The sequence below is a fragment of the Patella vulgata genome, chromosome 7 (genome assembly GCF_932274485.2).
Source record: "Patella vulgata chromosome 7, xgPatVulg1.2, whole genome shotgun sequence".
NCBI classification, from domain to species: domain Eukaryota; kingdom Metazoa; phylum Mollusca; class Gastropoda; family Patellidae; genus Patella; species Patella vulgata.
The window spans coordinates 38975056-39002876 of NC_065885.2; the positions used below are offsets into that span (position 1 = coordinate 38975056).

The 27821-nt window shown below is 35.3% G+C and overlaps 1 protein-coding gene across 2 annotated transcripts; it reads left to right on the top strand.

The window, feature by feature from the left end:
- The first annotated feature begins 62 nt into the window (after positions 1 to 62).
- LOC126828471 (protein brambleberry) lies at positions 63 to 27664 on the top strand. Of its 2 annotated transcripts, none has more exons than XM_050558210.2 (11): positions 63 to 111; positions 5000 to 5128; positions 7111 to 7296; positions 7436 to 7658; positions 7846 to 7962; positions 8617 to 8796; positions 13485 to 13691; positions 18232 to 18372; positions 22178 to 22383; positions 24967 to 25070; positions 25547 to 27664. In XM_050558210.2, the coding sequence occupies exons 2-11, from the start codon at positions 5126 to 5128 to the stop codon at positions 25653 to 25655; spliced, it is 1476 nt and encodes a 491-aa protein (XP_050414167.1). In that variant the 5' UTR covers positions 63 to 111; positions 5000 to 5125; the 3' UTR covers positions 25656 to 27664. The 2 variants fall into 2 exon arrangements, with proteins under 2 accessions (XP_050414167.1, XP_050414165.1); XM_050558208.2 differs by lacking the exon at positions 63 to 111 and adding an exon at positions 243 to 503.
- The last annotated feature ends 157 nt before the right edge of the window (positions 27665 to 27821 follow it).

The window sequence follows — 27821 nt, forward strand, 5'->3', positions numbered from 1 at the left end:
GGGGTAATTTTAATTATATTTAAGAACTTGTGTTTGGACAATAGTATTGTTTGTAAATATTTCTGTTGGAATACTGCTTTACATACGTAAATGGTAAACAACTAATAGAAGGTATATGTTTGTATATTTCAGTGTAAACATTATTTGTAAAGTTGTTGATTTGATTTCAGCAATGAATACTCCATTATATTTATATTTTATCCAATGAAAAGGTAGGAGTAAATTTAGGGAGGGCCTTTTAAATAGAACTTCCTGCTGCATTCGAAACAAAAATGAATTTATTCATAATATTGAAAGTTACGCACATTTTAATGTTAATTTTGGTAACACAGCCCTGTCATGGCTTGTTTGAATGGTTATACGGTGAAGACAGTGAAAATGAGTTAAAATCCACACCTGGGCAGGCTGACATGAAATATGAAGTGGTCATAACTGACGACAAATTCCTGGAATTTGCCAAAACTCTGACCGAATTAAAACCACTTGATGCCTGTCATAATATTGTACGTGTTTCCTTAAACTTAAAATCCATCGTACAAGAAATCCTTAAACTTAATTAATTTTTGCCTGCTTTTAGTCATCAGAGATTTACGTGGCTAGCTAGTACTTACTGTCTGAACCGTGGTCAATTTTAAACAGATTTATTTCTTTGATTATGAACAAAATAGCATGCATGGCTTTCATGAGTTAACAGGTTTAAACAGAGGCCGATTGCCAAGGGGTCAAACCTGTTAATGAATGAAGCGTGCTATAAATGACTTGTAACATTGACAACTGCTCATCATGCATATAGTCATTGCACAGAAAACCCACCCCACTTCTCTATTGCCAACCAACAAAAGTGTGCAATAACACTGAACATGTCTAGTTATTGCACGGCTAAGCTCCACCCAATCTACTAGAGGGAAAACAATCTGCTTATTCAACGAAAAGAACAATGGAAGATTTCCTATCCATGTTACAATTGATATTATTAAAAACTTGCCTATGATCTATGTGTTTGAAATCACCCCTGGTTGAATAAAATCCACTGCACAATTAAATATCCCAGTTCTCTCTTGAAAAGTCAATGTCTTTGCTTGCATTTTCGACTATGTCCATCACAACATTACACATGTCACGTGATGAGATAAACCATCGTAATATGTTGAAGGGGGTAAAGGTTGACAAATGTTGACAATCACGTGTGTTGTAATCAAAACAGCACACGACCGTTTTGATTGTTTGAGTTTGGGCAACAAAAATAGCAACTGAAGACAATAACATTAATTTGGAAACAATTGATTGTCAGTCTGCTAAATTTTATTCACAATGAATATATCACCGATTGTACGAATACTCATAAATATAATAATAATATTAATATTGCTTTTCACATCATCATAACACCACAATTTTAAAAATCATGATATTATATATATTTTTATAAACATCCCTGTCAATTATAGGCAACTTTGTGGCTAACATTTATAAATAAACACACTTTATTTCATAATTTTAACTGATCATAATATTTCATAACGCGGGGTCTAATCCCAATGCTCTGTGGTTATTAGTCCATTTTCAAAGTTTTATGATTACCACAAAAACAATGAAAAAATGACACCGCTTCTTAATAATTTCCATATTTAATTTTTAATTCACATTCAGACTGTTCATGTCAAATGTCAATTATATTCCTGATTAAATTACTTTTTTTTGCTTATTCGACAGATGCTGAAATCGAAATATTCTTGATAAGAACAGTTTGGGGTGTCTAAACATCGTTTATCGTCATTATAAAAATGTATTTTTAAAACAAAAAATCACTCGTCAAAAGAGGCATCGCAGATTGCGTGTATTATTAGGTCTTGTGTGTTAATTATGCAGACCGTGGGAAAAACCATTTTCACTGCATCTGTGTAGCATACAGTAACTCATATAGCATGGTACCTTTTACGGTAATAGAATTCAAAGCATTGATTGGCTGAGGCATAATCGCGATCTACGAAATGCCATCAAAAAATTCTATTCTCTGTGGATTTCAAAATATATAGGTATCAGGTAATAACTGAGAGTACAATCATATGGATACATTGCCCTGTGAATTTCAAAACGAAGCCGGGAATTTTGGAAATTAATTGTGTTACCGAGACGCACGATTATAAAATTCTGAACAGTTTTGCACACGTAAAATAATATTTAATCCAAAGAAGAAGACGATAAAACCTCACACACGATAGGAAAAGAGGGGCGGAAGAGTCCCCATAACAGTGCAGGCAAGTTTGGATCTCAGTGATGCATCCGAGGAAAAACAGGAACCAATTCTTGTAAATAAATCATAGTAAAAAATCCCCGGTAACAAACTTGACTTAGCCCTTTATCAACCGGGTATATATAGACAATAGAATTTTTGCGCATGCACATAACGTTGAGGATTATTTAATCCCTATACTGGGAATATAAAAAAATAATAATCTCTATACTGGGATTATAAAAATAATGATTAAAATAGACAAATTTAAGATTATTAATGTACATAAAAACTTGTTTAAAAAATAAATAAAATGGATGTACAAAAATTTTTTAATTATTTTAAAAAGCAAAACAAAAAATATATTTAAACGCCGACTATATATACCCGGTAACGGGCTTATTTTTGTAACCAGTTGATAAAGGACTAACGCCCGAAAGGCGTCCTGGATAAATCCTTTTTATATTCCCACAGTCTTGTCAAGTTTGTTACCAGGGATTTTTTTACTATGATTTAAAATAATATTTGATGAGTAATAGAAAGACATGGAACTATGTGCCAATAATTAAACTGATGTGTGGTATGATTTGTTGATAATAACTTTTGGTATTTATATAAAAAAAAATAAAGTTATATACCTATTCAATGATTCAATTAATGCTTAAGTTCATCAGGAAATATTAAAAATATTCAAGGGTGAGATTCAAGACCCGTAAAACAATGTCGTTCTTTTTGTTCTGCATCTGTGTTTAAAAGAAATAATACCACCCAACTCTCTAACCAAATAATTAATACAAAACGGAAACAAAATAACGGACTACGGACATATTTATGTTTTTTAATCGCTCAAACCCATTAATGTGTCCGAGAGCAATAGCTTATTCATACACAAAATTTGAATTGTCGTAAAAGAGCCAAACACCGTTATGATAGACAAGCCTTGTTTTGACCCCCTAATACGAAATGGTCTATCCCGGTAAGTGACGTAATTAGCTTCCATCTTTGTATTTCTCAATGTCGAAGTTCGTGAGGAGTTCTATTTTACAAGAGAGAACTTTTTTATTCGCTGGGATATTTAGCTGTACAATGGAATTTATTTAAACATACATTATGCAAGAGCTAAATCTGTCTATTGCAGGTCTTTCTTTAGGCCTGAAATGTTATCTAAATTATTAATTAGACATTAATTAACCTATCCAGACCATAATCAACTCTAGATGGCATCGCTAGCCTGCGATCTTTAGTGGATTATGAGCCGATTTACTGCATAACTTTCCTTCTCGATTTAACGATTAAATGGATAATCGAGACTATGCTGTTTATCGTACTGACTTTAGTAATGATGATCGAGGCTAGGGGTAAATTTCAATCGCTCAGTTCTCGGTTCATAATGGATCAATTTGAATGAAATTTTGAGCAAATTGCCTTTACATTATCTAGTTTTTAACTATTATAGTGAGAACTGCCAACTCGTTATTGAATCTCATCTTTAAGTGAGAGTGAGGACACTTTTGGTGTATAGTTTTATCACATCATTACCTTGACTAAGTTCAATAGTGAGCATTTTCTGCTCAGGGTAAGCACAGCGATAAGCAATTTGATTGGTTGATACTTTGGAACACAATAACTCTCCTTCTAATAGCGGTAGAATGTTTAAACTTGGTGTAGGCATTCTTAAGGTGAATACCTTGATGGAGTTTGATGATAAAAATTGTCTGCTTACGGTAAGCAGAGATAAGCAATCTGATTGGTTGATGCTTTTGGGCACGATAACTTTGGTTTTAATTAAGTGAGAGTGATGAAACTAAGTGACTAAGTTCGATGATGAGAATTTTCTGCTTAGGCTAAAGAGCGATAAGCAATTTGATTGGTCAAGACTTTGGAACATAACAACTCTGTTTTTAATTAAACATGCATTATGCAAGAGCTAAATCTGCCTATTTCAGGTCTTTCTTTAGGCCTGAAATGTTATCTAAATTATTAATTAGACATTAATTAACCTATCCAGGCCATAATCAACTCTAGATGGCAGCGCTAGCCTGCGATCTTTAGTGGATTGTAAGCCGATTTACTGCATAACTTTCCTTCTCTATAAAACGATTAAATGGATAATCGAGACTATGCTGTTTATCGTACTGACTTTAGTAATGATGACTGAGGCTTATGGGAATTTCAGTCGCTTAGTTCTCGGTTCATAGTGGATCAGTTTGAATGAAATTTTCACCAAATTGCCTTTACATTATCTAGTTTTTAACTATTATAGTGAGAACTGCCAACTCGTTACCGAATCTCCCATAATGTATCTTTAAGGTAGAATGTTTAAACTTGATGTAGATGTTCATTAGATGAATGTCTTGACTGAGTTCAATGATTAACATTTCGAGCTAAAGTTAAGCAGAGCTAAGAAATTTCATTGGTCAATGCTTTGGGACAAGATAACTTTGATTCTATCTGATAGAGAGTGATGAAACTTCGTGTATAGTTGATAATCAGTTTGATTGCTTGATACTTTTGAAAAAATAAATGTGCTATTAATTAATATGTGTCATCTATTTATTTTGGGATTTTGGCAGGGAACATCAGCCTCACTGTTGGCTTGTTGATTAAATGATTATATTTCATAGATGCATATTGTGCATGCAAGGTTTTTTTGTTTTATTGACATTTCATGGAATGCATTTATCATGGATGAGATAATTCTAATGAAGATGTTTTTATGTTTTTTTCTACTCTTTAAGATAGATGTTTATTTTATTAATGTTATAGGTGGTATATAATTTAAAGAAGAAATGTGGAGAATTATCAGAGGAAGAATTAGGGAAATTGGCTGTTCAACTGTTTAATTGTCAAGCAGAAGCAGAGAATCGACCAACATTTCTCTGTACATCTGATATGGTAAGCATTGTAGGTCGAATATAAGGATGTTAAATTAACCTCAATATTGTGTGTTGCACTTTGAACATATAAATATTGACTACCCTGATTTCTTGAGAAAAATTAAAGAAAAGTGACATTAATTAATGGTACACATCAAAACATTCCAGAGACTGCTGTTCCTTAGATCAACTCAACTGCCAGAGATATGTGAATAGCTTTCAGACCATTTACAAGTTTGTGCATGTGCGATAGCCATAGCTGTGCACATGATAGGGCAGTTATGGATGGGTTAAGTGCTGAAGGGTTTAAGCCCCATGAACAATAGAAAAATATTTAATCCTCTGTGTTTTTATACGCCCACATTTTCATGTGGACGTATTATGCCGTCATCCCTGTCTGTCCGTCCGTCCGTCCACAATTTGGATGTGGACACTCTACAGGTCACAATTTTTATCCGATTTTGACGAATATAGGTCTATCTTACAAAGATCTCTGTTCCTTTCAATATTGGCATGTATCAGACCATAACTTCATAGATAATGGCCCCTGATTATATGAAAAATCACGTTTTTAGCTTGTTGACACGCTAGTGGTCACAATTTTCACCCGATTTTGATGAAACTTAAAATGCATATTTATAACCCAAAGATCTTGGTTCTTTTCGATATTCACGCATATCAGTTTGTAACTTCCTGAATTATGGCCCCTGATTGTACGAAAAATCATGTTTTTAGCTTGTGGTCCCTCTAGAGGTCAAAATTATTATCAGATTTAAAAACCATTTGAATATATCACCTTTACACTGTAATTTTGGTTGAGTTCGAATTTCGTGAAAATCGGACGAAAACTGCTGGACAAAATGGCTGCCCCTCGTACGCAAATAGTGTAAACATCTGGTATATCAAGGTTGTGGACCCTCTAGAGGTCACAGTTTTGATCCAATTTTGAAGAAATCTGAAATACATGTTTATAACCAAAGATCTTGGTTACTTTCGATATTTGAGCATATCGGATCGTAACTTCCTGAATTATGCCCCCTGATTGTACGAAAAATAATGGTTTTAGCTTGTGGTCCCTCTAGAGGTCACAATTATTATCTGACTTAAAAAGAAAGTTTGAATATATCACTGTTACACCGTAATGTTGGTTGAGTTCGAATTTCGTGAAAATCGGGCCAAAACTGCCGAACAAAATGGCTGCCCCTCGTACGCAAATAGTGTAAACATCTGGTATATCAAGGTTGTGGACCCTCTAGAGGTCATAATTTTGATCCGATTTTGGTGAAATTTGAAATACATGTTTATAACCCAAAGATCTTGGATTCTTTTGATATCGGATCGTAACTTCCTGAATTATGGCCCTTCATTGTACAGAAAATCACGTTTTTAGCTTGTTCCTTTAGAGGTCATAATTTTTATCTGATTTAAAAAAAAAAACATGTGGATATATCACCGTTACACACTAAGATCGTGGTTCCTTTTGAAAATCGCGCATATCCGAACGTAACTTCCTGGATTATGACCCCTGATTGTTCGAAAAATCACATTTTTAGCTTGCATATTCTCTAGAGGTCATAATTTTTTTTTTCCGATTTTAAAAACTGTTTAAATATATCACCATTCCACCAAAATGAAGGTTGAATTCGAATTTTGGGAAAATTGAATTGTAACTGCCCAACAAAATGGCCGCTCTATGTACGCAAATTTTGTAAAAGTATGTAATCAGAAGGTTGTTGACCCTCTAGAGGTCACAATTTTTATCCTTTTTTGATGAAACTTAAAACATATCTTTATATACCAACGATCTCAGTCCCTTTTGATATTTGCACATTTCAGACCATAACTTTCTGGATTATTGCCCCTGATTGTACAAAAAATCATGTTTGTTTTCAGCTTGTTCTCTATCCATCTCTTGCAAAATGGGAGCTTCTGCCTGGCAGCCGCTGGTATTTATTTGCAAATGTAGTGATATGAATATGTGTTATTATTGTTATCTTACAGACATTGGCAGCATGTACAAAAGATATGGATGCTACAACATGGAATGGTTATCAGATTGTAGGAAACCGGGCTAGAGCTATGTGTTACGCAACTCAACAACTACAGTTTCGGAAACTAACAGAAAGAGCAGTGAACAATTTAGCAATAACTGCTTACAATCATTTGGAATCCATGAAGGAAATAAAGGTACATGTATATTTCTTTTTAAAAGTTGTCTACGATCTTGATATTAATGTAGATAAACATTTTTCATGCCCGAATATAACCTTATTTACTTAGTTACTAATATATATTTTCAAGAAATTGACTTTCTTACTCTTTCTAGGATGGGCAAGAACAAATTCATAGTTTAGCTACAGATACTGTTCGAAAATTGTTTGAAAGTCAACAAGATTTGTTAACAACACATGAATCTTTGAAGTCTGCACATCAGACGGTATTTACACATGTAGCTGATAATGTAAAACAACTTGTCCATGAAAAATCTCTCATTGCCACAGGAAATAAAGAACTAGCAGAAATGACTGAAAATATCAGAGAAAAGCTAGGTAAGAATATTGAAATTGATACATGCAAAATAATTCAGTGGAACCACACGGTAAAAACCAGAACCTGGCTAAAAAATGTAAATTTCAAGGTAAAGTTTTAACATCACTTGCATGAGTAGATCAGGTTTTAACTACCGGTAATTGAAATAAGCTTATTAAAATATAAAAAAAAAATTGTTTTTTCCAGATACGACAAGTGAGCATCTAAAGAATCAAGAAAAACAACAAAGAGAAAATCATGAAAAGATTCTTCAAGATTTAAGACAAATACAGAAAAAATCACAAGATGCATTGAAAGATTTAAGTAAGATATTGACAAACTTAATTATTTGGGGGTTTTCTGATATACTAGGAGCCATAACTCAATTTTGTATAAACATAAGACCTTAAATATGTAAGTTTATATCACTAAATGGCTAATATCTGCAGCAGAATAAACATTAAAAGAAACTAGAACTGCGAGGCAGTAATGGCAGGTTTCACTGGTGCCACGTTACCCTTGAACTTATGTCACTACTCACTTCCTGTGCCATGTTACCCTTGACTTATGTCACTTCCGGTGATATGTTACCCTTGAACTTATATCACTTACGGTACCAATGGATCCGATAAACAGATTTCCACATAAACATTGCAGACGTGTTATAAAATGTATGCAAAATCAATCAAATCCAGCAATATCAGTTCCATTTATACATTTGTTACCATGTGTTACATATGTTAAAAAAGTGATCCTGACAAAATTTGTTACCGCTAATTTAGCTGACTTTCTAATGTGTAGTAAAAAAGCGAAAAAAAATCTTAAAAAGTGATCCTGACAAAATTGGTTATTTCTCGAAAAGGGAAGATGCTAAAAGCAATTTTTGGACATCTATATGAACGCATTGATTCAATCTATATGTCCATTGGAGTAAAATATCATAATGTGAAACCCTAAAAACTACATGTTTAATTTCAGGTGGAAGTACAAAACAACTGATATCAAATCATGAAGAAATGATGACACAGTATCAAGTTATGTTTAAAAATTTACAGAAGATGAATAACTCTATAAATGGTTTGTTGAAGACAGTATCCGATATGCAGGACACATTAGAGAAAAAACTTGGTTGGGTCTCTAAATTATTAGGAGGAGCAGGTATGAATTAACTTTCAACTTGCAGAAAAATGTTGTATCCTGTATAAATATAAGAAATGTTGTAACGTCATGAGGCCCATTTTATTGGATTCGACAGCACATAATTTTCTTTTAGTTATAGCAGTTGCTTGATTCAGTATAATTTTAACATGCGTTAAAATTTTCTTATGGTTCCATTCTATTGGATTCAACAGTGCACAATATCCGGCTAGTCATAGCAGTCAGTGATTGAATTATAAGGGAGTAAAAAATTATATTCAGTTCCATCAACCCCTATAATGCATTCAAAATAATCACCAGCCGATTGATTGTTTTTCTTTCTTCGGATTAGATGTTAAACTAACATTTTACACCAATATTTTTGACATTGCTAATATCAGAAAAGTTGACCAATGACCATGGGCCATTAAGTGGTCATATTTATATCATTTATACTCTTCAAAAAAAGTAGGGATATTCAGAAACAATACAAAACTGCGGAAATGCACTGCTGTTTTTATTAGAGGTAACTAGTGTGTGTTAATAACAGGCCAATTGCCTACACATGAACATAAACAGTTCATATGGGCGGCTTATCTGACGGCCCCATTTCACTCGCAAAGTGATACACTGTCAAAAGTGAAAATAGACGTTTTTGATTTTTGTCTTAATAATGAGTAATTGCTCCACCAATCCTCAGACATTCAGCAATTCGTCGTGGCATGCTTCTAATCAACCGTCCAATCACGATTTGGGGCAATCTGACCCACCCCTCTTGCAGTGCCACGGCCATTACTTGCAGTGTTGTCGGTTGACGTCGACGAACACGTCTCCCAGTCATGTCCCAGACATGCTCTATAGGGGAAAGGTCAGGAGTCATGGCTGGCCATGGCTTATGGACAATATGGTGATGCTGGAGGTAGTCATTCACGACAGAGCGCGGTGGGCACGGGCATTATTATCTTGAAAAATGAAACGCCGACCTGCACGTTGAGCAAAGGGCAGAACTATCGGTGCCAGGATGTCACGGTAGTACACACCAGTGACCCTTCCTTGAACAATATGCAAGTCTGTTCTGCCAGTCATAGTGATTCCTCCCCACACCATAACAGGCCCAAACCCGAATCTGTCATACTGTCTGACGTTAACGTTAGCATGACGCTCATTTACACGCCTCCAAACGCGAGCCCGCCCATTGGTGAAATCCAGAGTAAATCTGGACTCATCTGAGAACATTACACCCGCCCATCGGCGATTACCCCAATTTCTACGCTGCTTACACCATTGATGCCTCATGTGCTGGTGAGTTAATGGAGACACAACACGCGGTCGTCGCACATGCAAATGGGTTGCATGTAGCCGATTTCTAATCGTTTGGGGTAGAACTCGAAATCCTGTAACTTGGTACAAGTTTACAGAAAGCAGATTGACCGTTTGTCCTCGATTTCACAGGACCTGTGTACGAATGTATTGATCCTGGGCTTGTGTAGTGACTCTAGGACGCCCTGAACGAGGTCTATCATCAACATTGTGTGTTTGTTGGTACCGGGATCACAGACTGTGACACATTAAGTATATTGGCTACTGCTTGCAGTGTAGAACCCATTTGAAGCATGCCAATAGCATGTAGACGTTCATCATGTTGAAGACGTCTCGTTGCGAATTAAACATAACACACTAAAGCAAAGATATGCTAAACAGTAAATCTTATGCAAGAACCGATAGGAAAGCAAACATGGATAGGATAAATAGCACCATACACGTGGGAGGGGTTCATTGTCAAGTGTTGATAGACCAGGAGCCCAGTGGGTTAACCTAGCTGAAAAGTGTACCAATTTTCTCCTATATGATATCAATGCATGTATATCTGGTATTATCAGAATGTAAGTCTGCCGGGTTTCTGGTGGTGGGTGTGGTATTCCACGCCCAAAATGCAATGCCCCCCCAACTAGGGTAGATTAGCTCAAAAGTGTACCACATGAAAATCATACAGCAGTGTACCGTACATCTACAGATATAACCCAAAAATCTCGGTTCCTTTCGATATTCGCGCATATTGTACCGTAACTTCCTGAATTATGGCCCCTGATTGTACGAAAAATCGCGTTTTTAGCTTGTGGACCCTATAGAGGTCATAATTTTTATCTGATTTAAAAAAATGTTTTATTATATCACCGTTACACCCTAAGGACAGCTGAGGTCGAATTTCTAGATAATTGGCTCAAAATTGAAAGACAAAATGGCCGCCGTTCATTTTCAAATAGCATAAAAATATGGTATATAAAGGTCACAATTTTTTATCCGATTTTGTTGAAACTTGAAATTTAAGTTTATTACCCAAAAATCTCAGTTCCTTTCGATATTCGCGCATATCAGACCGTAACTTCCTGAATTATGCCCCTGATTGTACGAAAAATCGCGTTTTTAGCTTGTGGACCCTATAGAGGTCATAATTTTTATCCGATTTGAAAAACCGTATTATTATATCACTGTTACACCCTAAGGATGATTGAATTCGAATTTCGTGAAAATCAACCCAAAATTGACAGACAAAATGGCCGCCGTTCGTTCTCAAATAGCGTAAAAATACGGTTGTGGACCCTATAGACGTCACAATTTTTATCAGATTATGTTGAAACTTGAAATGTAAGTTTATAACACAAAGATCTCAGTTCCTTTCGATATTCGCACATATTGAATTGTAATTTCCTGAATTATGGCCCTTGATAGTAGGAAAAATCACTTTCTTGTTAGCTTGTTCTCTATCCATCTCTCGAAAATGTGGGCGTATCCTGCCTGGCAGCCGCTGGTTTTAGAATTTTAGCACTTCTACAGGGCCCTTATTCACGAAAACTTAAACTAAGATACAATCGAAATTTTAAAAAATACTGCAATTCGATTGGCTGACCAGTAAAATCAGTTTGCATATATCCAATGAAGTTGCAGTATTTCTTAAAATTTCGGTTAGTGGGCAGCCCCCACCTGGTGTAGCCTGCCTAGGGCTAGCAACCCTATGAGAAATTTTGTCCCTCTACACGGAACACCTTACGTGACTCCGCATGTTAATCTCACCAATAAGAATCTAGCAGGTAGTTCTGATGAATTGGCTGCGGGGGGAGGAATTTCGACTAATGTGACATCAAATTTTACCCATACAGGTAACCTACCTAATAATTTAATTGATTCAAATATTAATTGTGAATTTTGTAGTCTGTCTATTGGTGCTTGTAACTATAGACAGTGTAAATTATGTACTGATTACAATGAAGCCCACACATTTGGTAGCTCGGTTACTGGTAGATGCTACCATATTTCTACAGATCAAAATCTTAATTGTAATACGCAAAATATAGTATATTTATTAACCTGCAATTACTGCAGATTACAGTATGTTGGGGAAACTAGTAAATCTTGTAAAACAAGGTTTAATAATCACAGATCAGTAGGAAATTCTGAAAATGCACACAAACTACTATATCAACATTTCAAACAAAATTCATGTAAGGATTTTGGATACAGAGTTCACATAATTCAAAAACTTCCTGGTTCAGGACACCTTAGTAATGGCAAAATTGATCCTGCTGTTACACAAAAAAGAACTCACGCAGAAGAAACTTGGATAATAAAATTACAAACCATTTTCCCTTATGGTCTCAATGATAGATTTAAAAACATCGATTATAGTAACCGTGATGAAAACACTTTGATTACAAGAAATTGTTACAAAAAACTTGATCATAAATTTCAAAATAAAAAACGTTCTATAAAAAAATCGAAATTTCAAAAAGACCCAGAAAGTATTTTGAATGAATTGTATTCTGTATGTCAATGCCATACTTCCGATAAATTGTCCTGTGCAACTTGTGTACTCAATCTGGCCCGACAAATTATACACACTTTGAAAAAATCTACAGCTAAGAAACTTGGTGTCCTCATACAGGATATCATCTATTCTAATCAACTTAATGAATGCTTTCTTCCTCAATATTACGATGTTATAACCGATTTAATAAATAGTAAATTTTCACCTAAGCATTCAATACAGCCTCATAAAGTGCAAAAGAAAAAACCTGACGTGTTATGTAAAATCCTTTTTACAGATAAACATATACAAGACATTGGATTGAATAGAATCTTTAGAGATCGATCAGTAATTAAATCTATACCAGATACTATTCCTAAAATTTCACCTACAGTCGTATACAAATCTTTGTGTCAATATCCAAAATGACAGGCATGTTAATTATAATTTTTGCTTAACAACGGACAAAATATGTATCGCAAATTGTGCTGCGAAACTGGTTGTCGGCAGCCCTGCATATAGGAGAAAATTGGTACACTTTTCAGCTAGGTTGACCCACTGGGCTCCTGGTCTATCAACCCTTCTTTGAAGTGTCAAATTTGACAATGAACCCCTCCTACGTGTATGGCGCTACTTTTTTTGAAGAGTATATTATTAATGCAAACTATGGTCTATAAACATAAAGGTTTATCTATTGTCTTGGAACAAAAAAATTTCAGTCTATGCAAAAAATGTCATTATTTTGACTCAATGTATTGATAAATTACATGCTATATGGACACTATTTCCTTTCTTGCTTCTGTGGAAAAAAAACGAGGAGAACCCAGCAAAACCCCTGTGTTGTCCCATAACCATGTCGACCATTATTATTGCACTCTCCTAATGTATTTTGTAATTTTATTTACAGATGATAAACTACATGTTATTATGTGTTGTATCCATTACATTGTATTTTTCTTACTGATGGTTATATTAGCTTCATTCCTACAACTACCAGTATTATTGCGTACTATATTGATGATACTGATAGCTGTTAATGCTGGATGTGAAATCAACTATAATAAAAGTCTGAGTTTTACTGTATTGTTTGTTATTACATCATCAACAATTATAGGTAGGCCTTGTTCTATTTAATTGTAGCTTTTAAACTTTTCTGTTTAAATGTTGTAGGTAAGTACCAGGGATATGTTCAGGCAGATGATATAGCTACATTTAATGACTAAAGTTAAAAGACATTAGAACAGGAATAAATGTAAAGGAATTTCTGTGTTCGACTAGTTTTAACTACCACAACCCCCATTATTCCACTTAGTGTCCAGTGTATCCAGCAGGACCTAAACCAACTGTGGCTTAATTTCAAAACAGTAGCAATATTGTCATTAATCTATAAAAAAAAACCCAACCACATCCAGTCTTTACATGTAGTTAAAACATGCCATAAGGGGTCGTTATGATGTCATGACGAAAATTGTCCCTTTTTGATGGTTTGTTAGCCATTTCATTTGAGGTTGTAGATGGATGGATAGCATAAATTCCGGCAATTGCTGCAATAGAAATGCCGACGACGATTTATGGTCGTTCTAGACCTATATTATCGCCAAAAAAAAGTCCCAGTCCGAAATATGTGCCACAATGGGTCAAATTGGCCAAAATTCAAAATGGCCGCCTGTTTTGGCTGGTAAATTCCAATTCCCACCCAATTATCATTTATATGATCGAGTTTGGTATCAAAATATATGTTTTTGGGGTAACTGAATCCATTTCCATACATACATATGTGTTACCGCCGAGTCAATATTGGGAGTTTTTCAAGATGGCCGACAGTTTTGGCAGGAAAGTTCGAAATTTACTTAAAGATAAGATAAAGAGATGGCAGTTCTCGCTATAATAGTTTAAAACTAGATAGTGTAAAGGTAATTTGCTGAAAATTTCAGTCAAATTGATCCACTATGAGCCGAGAAAGAAGCGGGTGAAATTTTTGCATAGTCTTGGTCATCATTACTAAAATCATTAATATAAACAGCATAGTCTCGATTATCCACTTTTTTGGATTTAATTATCACTGGCCGTTAGCGGCATATAGGAATCTAATCCAGCCAACATTGAAGGCTAGCCTTGACATCGAGAATTTATTATGGTCTGGATAAGTTAATTAATGTCTAATTGATTATTTAGATAACATTTCAGGCCTAAAGAAACACTTGTAATAAGCAGATTTTGCTCTTGCATAATGCATGTTTAAGGATCAGGTTTGGTGTCAAAATAGTTGAATCCATTTTTGTACATATTTTAGTGATTAAGTGATTCCCTGTGTCAGTATAGGAGAAATTCCAATTAGGGATTTGGATTACAGATTAGGGAATGGAGGTTAATGATACTCCTACCTTAAACTCTAAAGCTAATACAATGACATTCATTGAGTTTCAACTAAATTTTATTTTGTCACCCGGCTCACTGTGGTAGCGGTGTATGGGTATGTCATTTGGGGACACTCCCAGGTCACTGCGGAAGCTGATCATGCCTATTGAAGCACGTTGCTAATTTAATTCACAAACTGATTCAAATGTTGAGACACGATGGAACAGTATCGCCTGTTTGTCACATATGCTGTGAACCATTTGATAATGCTCTGCCCAACATTATTTCGGAAATAATGGTTATTGGGAGCATCAATAAGGCGGCTAAGCAGAGAAATTATGGTCGTGATTTCAAGCTCGGTGAAAATACTATGTGGAATGTCGCAACTTTTACTATTGCACAATGTTGTAACGCTGTTGAAGTGGAGGATCCTGTGTCAAGGTCTAGACGGTCCGAGGTGCCAAAATTAATTTTTGCGCACTGTTGTCTTTTACATGGTCTGTAAGAAAGACTAGCAGATGGTCCATTGCAACAGATATAACCGGTGACCACTGCTACAACGCCTACTTTTTGGACATGCCAAGATCGGACATTTGACACATGGACATTAATCTAGTGACATCTGGTGTCCCTAAATAGATGACACTCATTAATTTCTTGCACATCTAACATATTTATAAAGCATCTAGCATTGAAATTGTTCTTCACTCTGTGTAACCTAAGCAAAAAATCTCATTGTAGAGGCGTGCTCTCATAAATGCATAAACTAAAGAAACTGGAAATGGTTGATAACGCTCGAATCCGATGAGATTTCCTACCAGGGTATAGTTGAGTGAGCGGGTGTGGCTATATGCCCCCCCCCCCCTTCGAAAATGTGCTGTCGAATTTCGACAAAGTTACCTTAAATACTCAAGGAAATGCCCACTCTAAAGAAAACATTGTGACCCCTTTTGCTGCTGCCCTTTCCTTGTTCCAACCACATCCAGAGATACTAAAAACCAATCACACTCAATGTACGTACAGAAATTGTCCTTTTTTTATGATTTCCATGGATGACTTCCAGAATAGATTTCACAGCCGGAATAATATTTCCATAATATTCAGAATCAATTAATTTATCTTAGTTTTATTTATTTATCTAAATGAATACAGGAAAATTGCAACATGGGCGACGGGAACATGTTTTCCGGTTAGCACGCTCAAGGCCAATACGCTAACCGCACCCATGAACTCTAGTAACCAGTAACTTGATCATCTTCTCGTTCTTGGGGTTGTCAGTCTACTTTCAATTCTACCCCCTACCCCTCCAGGGGGGTTGGATGGCCGAATGATCAGCACGTGCGCGCTGTATCAAAATATCTGTCATTGAGTCAACTGGCGTAGTTTCGAATCCCCGGTTGTACGTGACAAGGAGTAGGGTCACCTGTCCAACCTCGTGGGTTTTCTCTGGGTCCTCCAGTTTCCTCCCACTGCTTAAGACCCCTACGTGCAAGCGAATTATTGAAATAAAATTAAACCATATGTTAGTCCCGAAATGACCTAGTTTGTATGAAGTGGGCATTAAACCCCATTTCTCTCTCTCCCCTACCCCTCCACTCATTAGGAACAGAATCGAATGAAACTTGGTAGGTACCCTTTGTAAGGAATGCCAGTCTCTGTTGATACTTGTTTTTCTTTACTCACAGGTCGTTTAGTTCTTGATTGCAGCTAACTATGTTCACGTTCATATCTTTAGGACTTAATCATAATCCCTTAAACAAGTGTCAGTGTATGGCATGTCATGGCTCACATAGACACAAAATCGATTCTACCATATGCCACAGAACTCAAATTTTCCCGATCCTGCCCCCTCTCCTAAAGTGCCCTAACTTTGGTCTGCCTACTCCCATTTGGAGGCCCCTAGCACGTCCTTGGCTCATTGTTGAACTTAGTCATGACTTTACACCAAGTTTTATTATACGTCCTAAATTTTCTGCAATTGAAATTGTTATCTCCGCTCATTATTGAGCTTAGGTCAGAGATCTTACTCGGCTCATTATTGTCGGCCTCCAATACTCATTATCTTTCCGCCATTTTCGGAATGGCGATAGGCAGTTCATTATCAAGTAGTTCACTGCGTATCGGGATCCATCTGTGCCACATTATTTGAATCATTTTGTGAAATAAATTCACTGTGTGCTTCAACATGTTTGGTCATCTGTCAATGTTGGTGATCGAAATCGGACATAGTTAGCTGAGAGAGACCCCTTTCATCAATGAACAATGGTCGGCCAGAGAGGCTAAATGAAATTTAGTTGATACTTGATGAATGCAATAGTATTAGATCTGAGGCAGACTCGACCTTTCTTAATCCCCAAATCTCCAATGGGATTTCCACATATTTTGACCCAGGGGAACCAGTTAATTACCAAAATGAGAAAATGAGTCGAAAATGGAATCAGCTGCCTCCAAAATGTATATTTTGACACCAAATGTGGTCATTTTGTAAAATTTGAATTTCCCAGTATTGACTCTGCGGTATAATTATTCACCAAAATTTGTATGGAAATGGATTCAGCTACCCCGAAAGGGTACATTTTGATACCAAGCTTGATCATATGATAACTGGATACAAATATACATTTTCCAGTCAAAACCAGCGACCATTTTGAATTTTGTCAGATTTGACCCATTTTGGCACAGATTTCGAACTGGGACTTTTTTGGGTGATAATATACTCTAGACCGACCATAAATCATGGTCGGCATTTCTATTGCAGCAATTGTCTGCACTTTTGCTATCCATCCATCTACAACTTTAAATGAAATGGCTAACAAACTATCAGAAAGGAAAATTTTTCGTCGTGACGTCATAACGACCCCTTATAACGCCACTTACACCTAAGTCTTCTCAAACAACAGCTTTGATAGAATATGAGTAGAAAAAAAAAGATTTTTGTCCAATGGTGGCCATTTTGTTTGACGTCATACATGTATTTAGACCCTTTGCGGTAGCCCAATTTCAGACAACTTTTGATATGTTGTTCTCTGGACCAAATACTATAAGGGTTATTCTGCAATTTGACTCTACTATATCCACTAAATATCACAGGCTAACAATCGCATCAAGAGTTGATTATGGTCTAAATAAGTTAATTAATGTCTAATGAATAATTTAGATAACATTTCAGACCTGAAGAAAGACCTACAAAAGGCAGATTTAGCTCTTGCATAATGTATGTTTGATAAGCGACATTATCGATAGATAAACTATAGACATTATTAGATTGCTGCTTTTACATTTTAATTTATTTTCAGCTCACTGGACTATAGTTTGGATAAGATGGCGGGCTAGTAAAGTCTATGGAACTAACAAGTTGACCTATACATCAGGCCAATCATTTAACTCAAGAGAAATAAGAGAATTAACAAGTGTCTTAGGAAGATTACAGCAATCTTGTATGTATCATTCATTATTTTATAAAATATATTTTCAGATATAATATAGTATCAGTGGTTCTCAAGTCAAACATTGAGGGATGTGAATTTCATACACCCACATTTTATGTCGAACTTATTGTCATTACCCCTATATTGAAACCTACAGTATGTAAGTTGGCACATAATCTTAGAGTTATTGGCATTGCCCATATCAATGCAACGTTTTAAATCCTCTCTATTGGTCATATTTTTAAATATCGATGATTTTAAAAACTTGTGTTCAGTTGGTGAAAGGATAAAGTGTATCGACTATCGATTATTTTTAAACTCTGTATCATTATCGCTCCTTTGACATACATCACAATATCCTGATATGATACCTTGTTTGTGGACACTCTGCAGGTCACAATTCTTATCCGATTTTGACGAAACTCGAAACATAGGTTTATCTCCAAAAGATCTTGGTTGCCTTTCATATTGGCATATGTATCGGTTCGAAACTTCATGAATTATGGCCCCTGGTTGTATGCAAAATCACGTTTTTAGCTTGTGGACACTCTAGAGGTCACAATTTTCATCTGATTTTGATGAAACTTGAAATGCATGTTTATAACCCAAAGATCTTGGTTTGTTTCGATATTTGCGCATATCGGATCATAACTTCCTGAATTATGGCCCCTGATTGTTTTGTACGAAAAATCGCATTTTTAGCTTGTGGTCCCTCTAGAGGTCACAATTATTATCCGATTTAAAAAAACGTTTGAATATATCACTGTTACACCATAATGATGGTGAGTTTGAAATTTCGTGAAAATCAGATCAAAACTGCTGGACTAAATCACCATCCCTGGTACGCTAATAGTGTAAAAATATGGTATATCAAGGTTGTGAACTCTCTAGAGGTCAATTTTAATCTGAGGGGCGGTTGGATGGCCGAATGGTTAGTACGTGCGCGCTGTATCATAAGGCCTGTCATTGAGTCAATTGGCGTGGTTTCGAATCCTGGTTGTACGTGACAAGGAGTAGGGTCGCCTGTCCAACCTTGTGGGTTTTCTCTGGGTCCTCCAGTTTCCTCCCACTGCTAAAGACCCCTACGTGCAAGCGAATTATTGAAATAAAATTAAACCATGTGTTAGTCCCGAAATAACCTAGTTTGTGTTGAGTGGACGTTAAACCTCATTTCTCTCTCTCTCTCACAATTTTAATCCGATTTTGATGAAACTTGAAATACATGTTTATAACCCAAAGATCTTGGTTCATTTTGATATTCGCGCATATCAGATCGTAACTTCCTGAATTATGACCTTTGATTGTATGAAAAATCGTGTTTTAAGCTTGTCGTCCCTCTAGAGGTCACAATTATTATCTGATTTAAAAAACTGTTAGAAGAATATATATCACATATCACCGTTACACCTTGGTTGAGATCGAATTTCATCAAAATCGGACCAAAACTGCCTGACAATAACTCAACTTCTAATTGAGCTAGACCGTTCAAACTTGGTGTAGGTGTTTATTAGGTCAATGCCTTGATGGCGTTCGAAGATGATCATTTTCTGCTTAGGGTAAGCAGAGATAAGCAATTTTATTGGTTGATGCTTTGGGGCACGATAACTTTAGTTCTGATTAAGTGAGAGTGATGAAATTTGGTGTATTGTTTTATTGCATCAGTACCTTGACTAAGTTTGATAATGAGCATTTTCTGCTCAGGGTAAGCAGAGTGATAAGCAATTCCATTGGTCGAGACTTAGGAACACAATAACTCCATTCTAATTGAGCCAGAATGTTCACACTTGGCATAGGTGTTTATTAGGTGAATGTCTTGATGGAGTTCGAAGATGAGGATTTTCTGCTTAGGGTAAGCAGAGATAAGCAATTTGATTGGTTGATCCTTTGGGACACGATAACTTTAGTTCTAATTAATTAATTATTAAGTGAGAGTGAGGTAACTTGGTATATAGTTTTATCACATCAATAACTTGACTAAGTTCGATAATGAGCATCTTCTGCTCAGAGTAAGCAGAGCGATAAGCAATTTGATTGGTCGAGACTTTGAAACACAATAACTCTACTTCTAATTGAGGTAGAATGTTCAAACTTGGTGTAGGCGTTCATTAGGTGAATGCCTTGATGGAGTTCAATGATAAACATTGTCTGCTTACAGAAAGCAGAGATAAGCAATCTGATTTGTTGATTCTTTGGGGCACGATAATTTTAGTATAGAATCATTATATCCTTACCTTGACAAAGTTCGATGATGAGAATTTTCTGCTTAGGCTAAGGAGCGATAAGCAATTTGATTGGTCAAGTCTTTGGAACTCAATTTTAACTGTGGAAGAATGTTTAAACTTGATGTAGATGTTCATTAGGTGAATGTCATGACTGAGTTCAATGATTAACATTTCGAGCTAAAGCTAAGCAGAGATAAGCAATCTGATTCGTTGATGCTTTGGGACAAGATAACTTTGATTCTATCTGGTTGAGAATGATAAAACTTAGTGTATAGTTGATAATTAGTTTGATTGTTTGATACTTTTGAAAAAAATAAATGTGCTATTCTATTTATTTTGGGATTTCGGCGGAGGACATCAGCCTCACTGTTGGCTTGTTTAGCTTGTGGATTCTCTAGAGGTCACAATTTTTATCCAATTTTAAAAAACGTTTAAATATATCACCATTCCACCAAAATGGAGGTTGAATTCGAATTTTGGGAAAATCGAAACGAAACTGCCTGACAAAATGGTCGCTCTTTGTACGCAAATTGTGTTAAAGTATGTAATACGAAGGTTACAATTTTTATCCAATTTTGATGACACTTGAAATACATCTTTATATCTCTAAGATCTCATCCCTTTTGATATTTGAGCATTTCAGACCATAACTTTCTGGATTATTACCCTGATTGTAAAAAAAAACACTTTTGTTTTTAGCTTGTTCTCTATCCATCTCTTGCAAAATGTGGGCGTATCCTGCCTGGCAACTGCTAGTCATCTCTATGTTTATGCCCCTAACTTTACAATGGTTACTACAAAAAAGGCATTGATGGCCTTTGATATTTATGATCTTATTTAAGTGCCAGAAAATACAAGTCTTGTAGTTAAAGGAGCTAAATTGCTAATATTTGGTGTCAGGGTATGACGTAAATGTAGTGTTAGTAATGTATGTGTGATAACTGAAGCTCTTGATGGTATCACAACCTGTTGATGGTAGTTGCACGAGGTTTGAATAAAATGTCTTGACTGAGAAGATCTGTTTGTTATACAAGAATAATATGAACCCCAACAGCCCTAAAACAATATAACATTTGGGACCTAGAAATTGACACAAATGGCTCGCAACGCATATAATAATATAATGTGAATGTATATAAACTAATTTACATTCAATCGTTTCCGTTTTTACTCTAATTTCAAATCAGTTATGTTCAGCGAAATACGCCAGAAGTCTCAATCAAATGGCAATCTGTAGCGTCTGGCTATTCCAGTATAAACTGATAGTATTTATTGCACATGCTCTCCAGATAAGAATATGACGTCACCATTTGACATAACTTGTGGAATATGTCTAGCCTCATTCTTCGAGCCCCTTGTTACAAATGGGCTGAAATGCATTATGGTACACGATTATTGTACCGGTGGTAAAATGTTCATTTTGTCTTAAATATTGGATATCAGAAGCCCATCTTTTCCCGGTAGGATCACAATATCAATGTTGATTTATAATTGACAAATAATTCACGTTTTCAATAATAGTATATATAATAGTGAGTTTGAGACTTAGCTACTTAAATGTATTAAAATTTACTATTTCTTGAATATTTCAGTAAATGATAGTTTAGATATCGATACTAGTAATCGACACTGTAATGGTAATTCAACATCTATACCGTTTGATGATAGAAATCATCTTTCTAATATAACACCATCACCAGTTCGTCATACATCTATTACACCATCACCATCACCTGTCAACAGATTTCATCATACATCAGTTGATCCAATACCAGAAGCTGATGAAAACCAAAGTCATGTAACTACCTTTCTCTTTACTCTGATTTTCTTTTGAAATTATGTTTCTGGTGTAGGTCAGTCCCATCCAGTGCCAGATTTAGATGAAGAGAGGCCCTTGGTTATAATTATTCCAATTATGAGGCCTCTCTCAATCCTTTACCCTCACAACTAGAGGAAGATGAAAAAGTGTGGTTTAAAACAAATTTTGAGAAAATTTGAGGATGATGATGAATGTTTAAGACTACATACAGTGATTGGAAGAAAAACAGGGTTAAAAATATTATACACCTTGACAGGTTGCTCCCTAGATCTTGAGGACCTAGGCTTCACTAGTTCAGCCTGCCATTTCGGCACTGGTGGTTCAATTATATAGGGTCAACTATAAATAGTTTCCGACAGTCTTTAGTAATTTTGCCATTGATGTTCATGTATAATAATACACATAATAATTCATGTTTTATTGTATGATAAATATAATCATTGTAGATTTCTATGTAAGTTTATCCGAGTTCCAATTTATTCACACATAGATTTCTATGTAGTTTTATCTGATTTAATTAGTAAAAAATCTGTGAGTAGGCGAACAGCCCTTCCAGATTTCTCTCAGCTACTAGTTTCGTGCTTATTCGAACTCTTCAGGCTTAAATAAGGATGTGCGGTGGCCCTCTATATATAGTGTCGGTGGGAACCAGAGCACATGTGACGTCACAGATGGACCGGAGTCGATCTTTGGCGCCGGAGTCGATTATTCCGAAAAGTGTGCAAAGATATTCCGCTAAGACTCAAGGCTCCTAACCCTTTTGAACTTTAAGTTTAAAGTTTTCTAAACTAACGAGGGCTTAAAAATAACTCTATTAGGTTATGGGCGTGTATGCACTAATTTTTATACGCCCACATTGAAATGTGGTCGTAGATTGTTGTCACCCCCGTCCTTCGGTCCGGCGTCTACAATTGCTTGTGTACGCTCTAAAGGCTAAAGTTAATATCCGATTGACTTTAAATTTATACACAGTGTTTAAGGTCATGAGACGAAGAAGCGTATTGATTTTCAGCAATTTCCGATAATTACTGCCAGAGTTATGGCCCTTGATCACTTCAAAAAATCTTGTGGACGCTCTAAAGGCTAAAGTTAATATCCGATTGACTTTAAATTTATACACAGTGTTTAAGATCATGAGACGAAGAAGCCTATTGATTTTCAGCGATTTCCGATAATTACTAACAGAGTTATGGCCCTTGATCACTTCAAAAAGTCTTGTGGACGCTCTAGAGGTCAAAGTTAATATCTGATTGACTTTAGATTTATACACAGTGTTTAAGGTCATGAGACAAAGAAGCCTATTGATTTTCAGCGATTTCCAATAATTACTGCCAGAGTTATGGTCCTTGATCACTTTGAAAAATCTTGTGGACATTCTAGAGGCTAAAGTTAATATCCGATTGAGTTTAAATTTATACACAGTGTTTGAGGCCACGAGGTGAAGAATCATATTGATTTTCAACGCTTTTGGATAATTACTGCCAGAGTTATGGCCCTTGATCACTTTGAAAAATCTTGTGACGCTCTAGCGGCTAAAGTTATCATCCGATTGACTTCAGATTGATACACAGAGTTTAAGGTCTTGAGACGAACAAGTATATTGATTTTCAATGAATCTTTATGACTTGAACAGCTAAATCCTTGATGTTAAAAGTTTCGTATACTAAACGTTAGCATGGGGCAGAACTTTATAAAAACCAAACGAATTCTAATGATTTTCTGATAATTACTTAATGAGTTGTTACTCTTAATCAGATTTTAATGTTTTATAAATGTTTCATTACCGAAAAAAGTAAAAATATGGAAAACTCTTGTTGACTGCCCGGACGATATAGCTGCTGTGGGCGTATGTTTCGTTGCCAGGCAACCTATCTTTTTATTAGTTATCGCCGTTGGGGTACCACGGCTAAATTAATTGGGAACTCGTCTTGAGTTAGGCTGAGAATTATGCTACTGTTTCGCATATTTTGAAAAGTGGCTCTAGGAAAGTCTTTCTTGAATTCAACAAGGAGCTCACGAGGTTATACCCAGTCTTCTTTACTGATGTTTGATTCTGCCAAATCATCGCGATTCAATGTGCAAAAAACTGGCCAGGCCTCTAGTTCGAGACAAGGATCAACTCGTTCACAAAAGGCCTCCCAGTTACTCATGGTTGGGAATGGTATAGGACAAGGCGATCTGTCATATTTTACATTGTCCGTAATAGTAGCATCCTTGTTTTTGATGCTATTATTTGAACAACTTTCCTCACATTGAGGACAGCGTTGTCCAAGATATCGACTTGGTGTTTAGTTTTCTGGTGACGGGTAAGATCGTCCAACCATTTGTAATTTCGGTTGGGTATGAAAGCTACGGTAGTGCCGCTTCAAGTTGTATGAGCGTGTGAATATCTCCCTGCAAATTCCACAGATGTGCTTCATTTTCGATGGCATTAACGATTAGATGTAGTCCTGAGGGGTCCCCCACTTTATTGTTTACTGATTTAATATAATTTATTCACATGTAGATTTCTATCTAAGTTTGCCTGATCTATAATTTATTCATATGTATTTTATTTTATAGAATTTATCCCAGGTTAGAAGATTATTAATAAATCAGATGGGTGATGGACCTGGAAGAACAACATCTCGTTCTTCTACACCATTATCATCACGTAACAGTTCAAGGTAAATCTTATATTGAAAGATATCTTCCCTTAACCATAATTGGGTCATCTGTTTGGCCTATAAAACTGAGGTTTTTATTATCTTAAGGCATGATATATCTAGTGACCAGGGAAAATAAAATTATGTTTTCCAATCACAATAAATTTAATAAGTTATTTATTATAGTCAGCCACTGATTTGGGATTTGACAATCTGTGTGTTTTGTTATGCCTAGCTATTTGCACTCTTGATCATCAACTTCTTGTCATTCATAATAACTCTTTCATCAAAATTTGTCTTTTATAAAATGAGCTTGTTTTGAGGTACTCTGCTAATGTTTATCTGCCGAATCTATAAAATTGTCAGAAATGACAGAATATACTTACAGATTCCTAGGCAGTTTTAAAACGATATGTAGGGGGGAGATTTGTGTTGATGGAATGTTAGATAGAAGTTTTGAAGGATTATCCATTAATTATATATTTTATATATTACAGATCAACAACACCATTGTTAGGTATAAAATGTAAAGGTGTAACAAGAGCTGGTTCTGCCTGTAGAATGCCAGCTACATCAGGATTTGATTATTGTTATAGACATAGATAAATTGTACTGAATATATACTGGTTAATTCTGTTTTATTAGCTTTCAGTGTATGACAAAATGTTTTTCAGTCAAACTAGATTGAGATAAAATTATTTGTACAATATGTAATGTGTAAATTAAATGATGTAATTTTAATGTATTTCGTCTGCCTGTAGAGCAGCATGATTACATATCATTACTTGGTGTCTGAACACAGAACATACAGTTATGTTCTTAGCTCACTTGAGACTACATGTGAGGTTAAATGCATCGTAAAGAATTTGTGTGAACAGCACAATCAAGTATTTTTGGTTTTTATATGCCCACATTTTCATGTGAACGTATATTGTCGTCGCCCCTTTCCGTTTGGACGTCTGGACGTCCGTCCACAATTGTTTGTAGACATTCTACAGGTCACAATTTTTATCCGATTTCAACGAAACTTGAAATATAGGTTTATCTCCCTAAGATCTCGGTTCCTTTTGATATTGGCATGTATCGGACCGTAACTTCATGGATTATGGCCCCTGATTTGTTGAAATTTGAAATGTAAGTTTATAACCCAAAGATCTTGGTTCCTTTCGATATTTGCACATATCTGACCGTAACTTCCTGAATTATGGCCCCTGATTATACGAAAAATCACGTTTTTTAGCTTGTGGACCCCATAGAGGTCACAATTCTATTCCAATTTAAAAAAATGAAGGTCGAGGTCCTAATTTTTATTCAATTTTGATGAAACTTAAAGCATATCTTTATATTCCAAAAATCTCAGTCCCTTTTGATATTTGCGCATATCAGACCATAACTTTCTGGATTATGACCCCTGATTGTACAAAAAATCGTTTTTGTTTTTAGCTTGGTCTCTATCCATCTCTTGCAAAATGTAGACGTATCCTGCCTGGCAGCCGCTGGTTGTTGTAAAATGAAAATTTTTACACAGAACAGACATTCAGTTGATGCTTAGGGTTGTATGTAATGTACATGATAATAATAATAATAATTTATTTATAGAGCGCCTATAATCCAATACTTAGATTGCTCTATGGCGCTATTACATTATTGTAAAGGTATAAAATATAAAACATCTCAATAATAAGAACATTGCACAATTAGAATAAAATATGGTATACAATAATAAAAAAGTAAACTCTGAAAAAGCTTAAGCATTTAGCAATTAAAATGGCTTTTAAAAAGGTGGGTCTTTAACTTTTTCTTAAAAACAGGCAGGGAAGGGGAATCTTTAATTTCAGAAGGTAACTTATTCCATAGTTTAAAAGCAGCAAAACTATAAGAACACAATCCCTAAAACTGTCGAATATTGAATAATTTTCTATGCAACATTGTGATTTATGATTAATGGTTTTGTTTGTTATGATTCTATTTTTAATGCAATTATTAAAGGGTCATTATGTAAGATTTCAAAAATATATAATCCAAAAATAATATATTGAAAATGTCATTCAAATTACTTTATTTTGAGCGAAGTTATCAATGGTTGTAGTTTTGACAAGATGTGTGTATTGATCGTAACCACCATACTGCTCGTAGGAGTCATAGCCTTGCTTCTCCATTTTTAAATTAAATCATTAAATGGACAAACTGTTAAAATCGGAGCCATTTGATGGCATCTAAATGTAGAATTGATTATGGTCTTGTCATGTTTATAAATATCTAATTAATAATTTATAAAACATTTAAGGCCCAAAGAAAGACCTGCAGTAGACAGATTTAGCTCCTATATAATGCCTGTTTAATAATTTCTTATATTACTGTAAATATTTGTTTGTAAATAATTTTAATACATTAAGATTATGTTTTGTAATACATGTATGTTGAGTTGGATGGAGAAAATATCAAGGTATTGTTTTATAAACCAAGTAATTGTGCCATGATCACTTGATATGAATGATGTGATTGAAAGGTATTGTTGATGAATGAAAATAGTTGGGAGTGATATTTCTTACCTATAATTTAAAATGGTGTATTATGTAAGTAGATATGAAGATATCTATATATATAACGTAGAATTTGTTGAAGTTTGTTGAATACTGTTCATTCTCTCACACCAAATTTAAACAAGCCATTGCTAAGCAAGAATCGTCCACATTTTGAAAGAGATGGATAGAGAACAAGCTAAAAAAAAAAAAAAGCGATTTTCGCTTCCGATATCTAAAGAAATCCAGA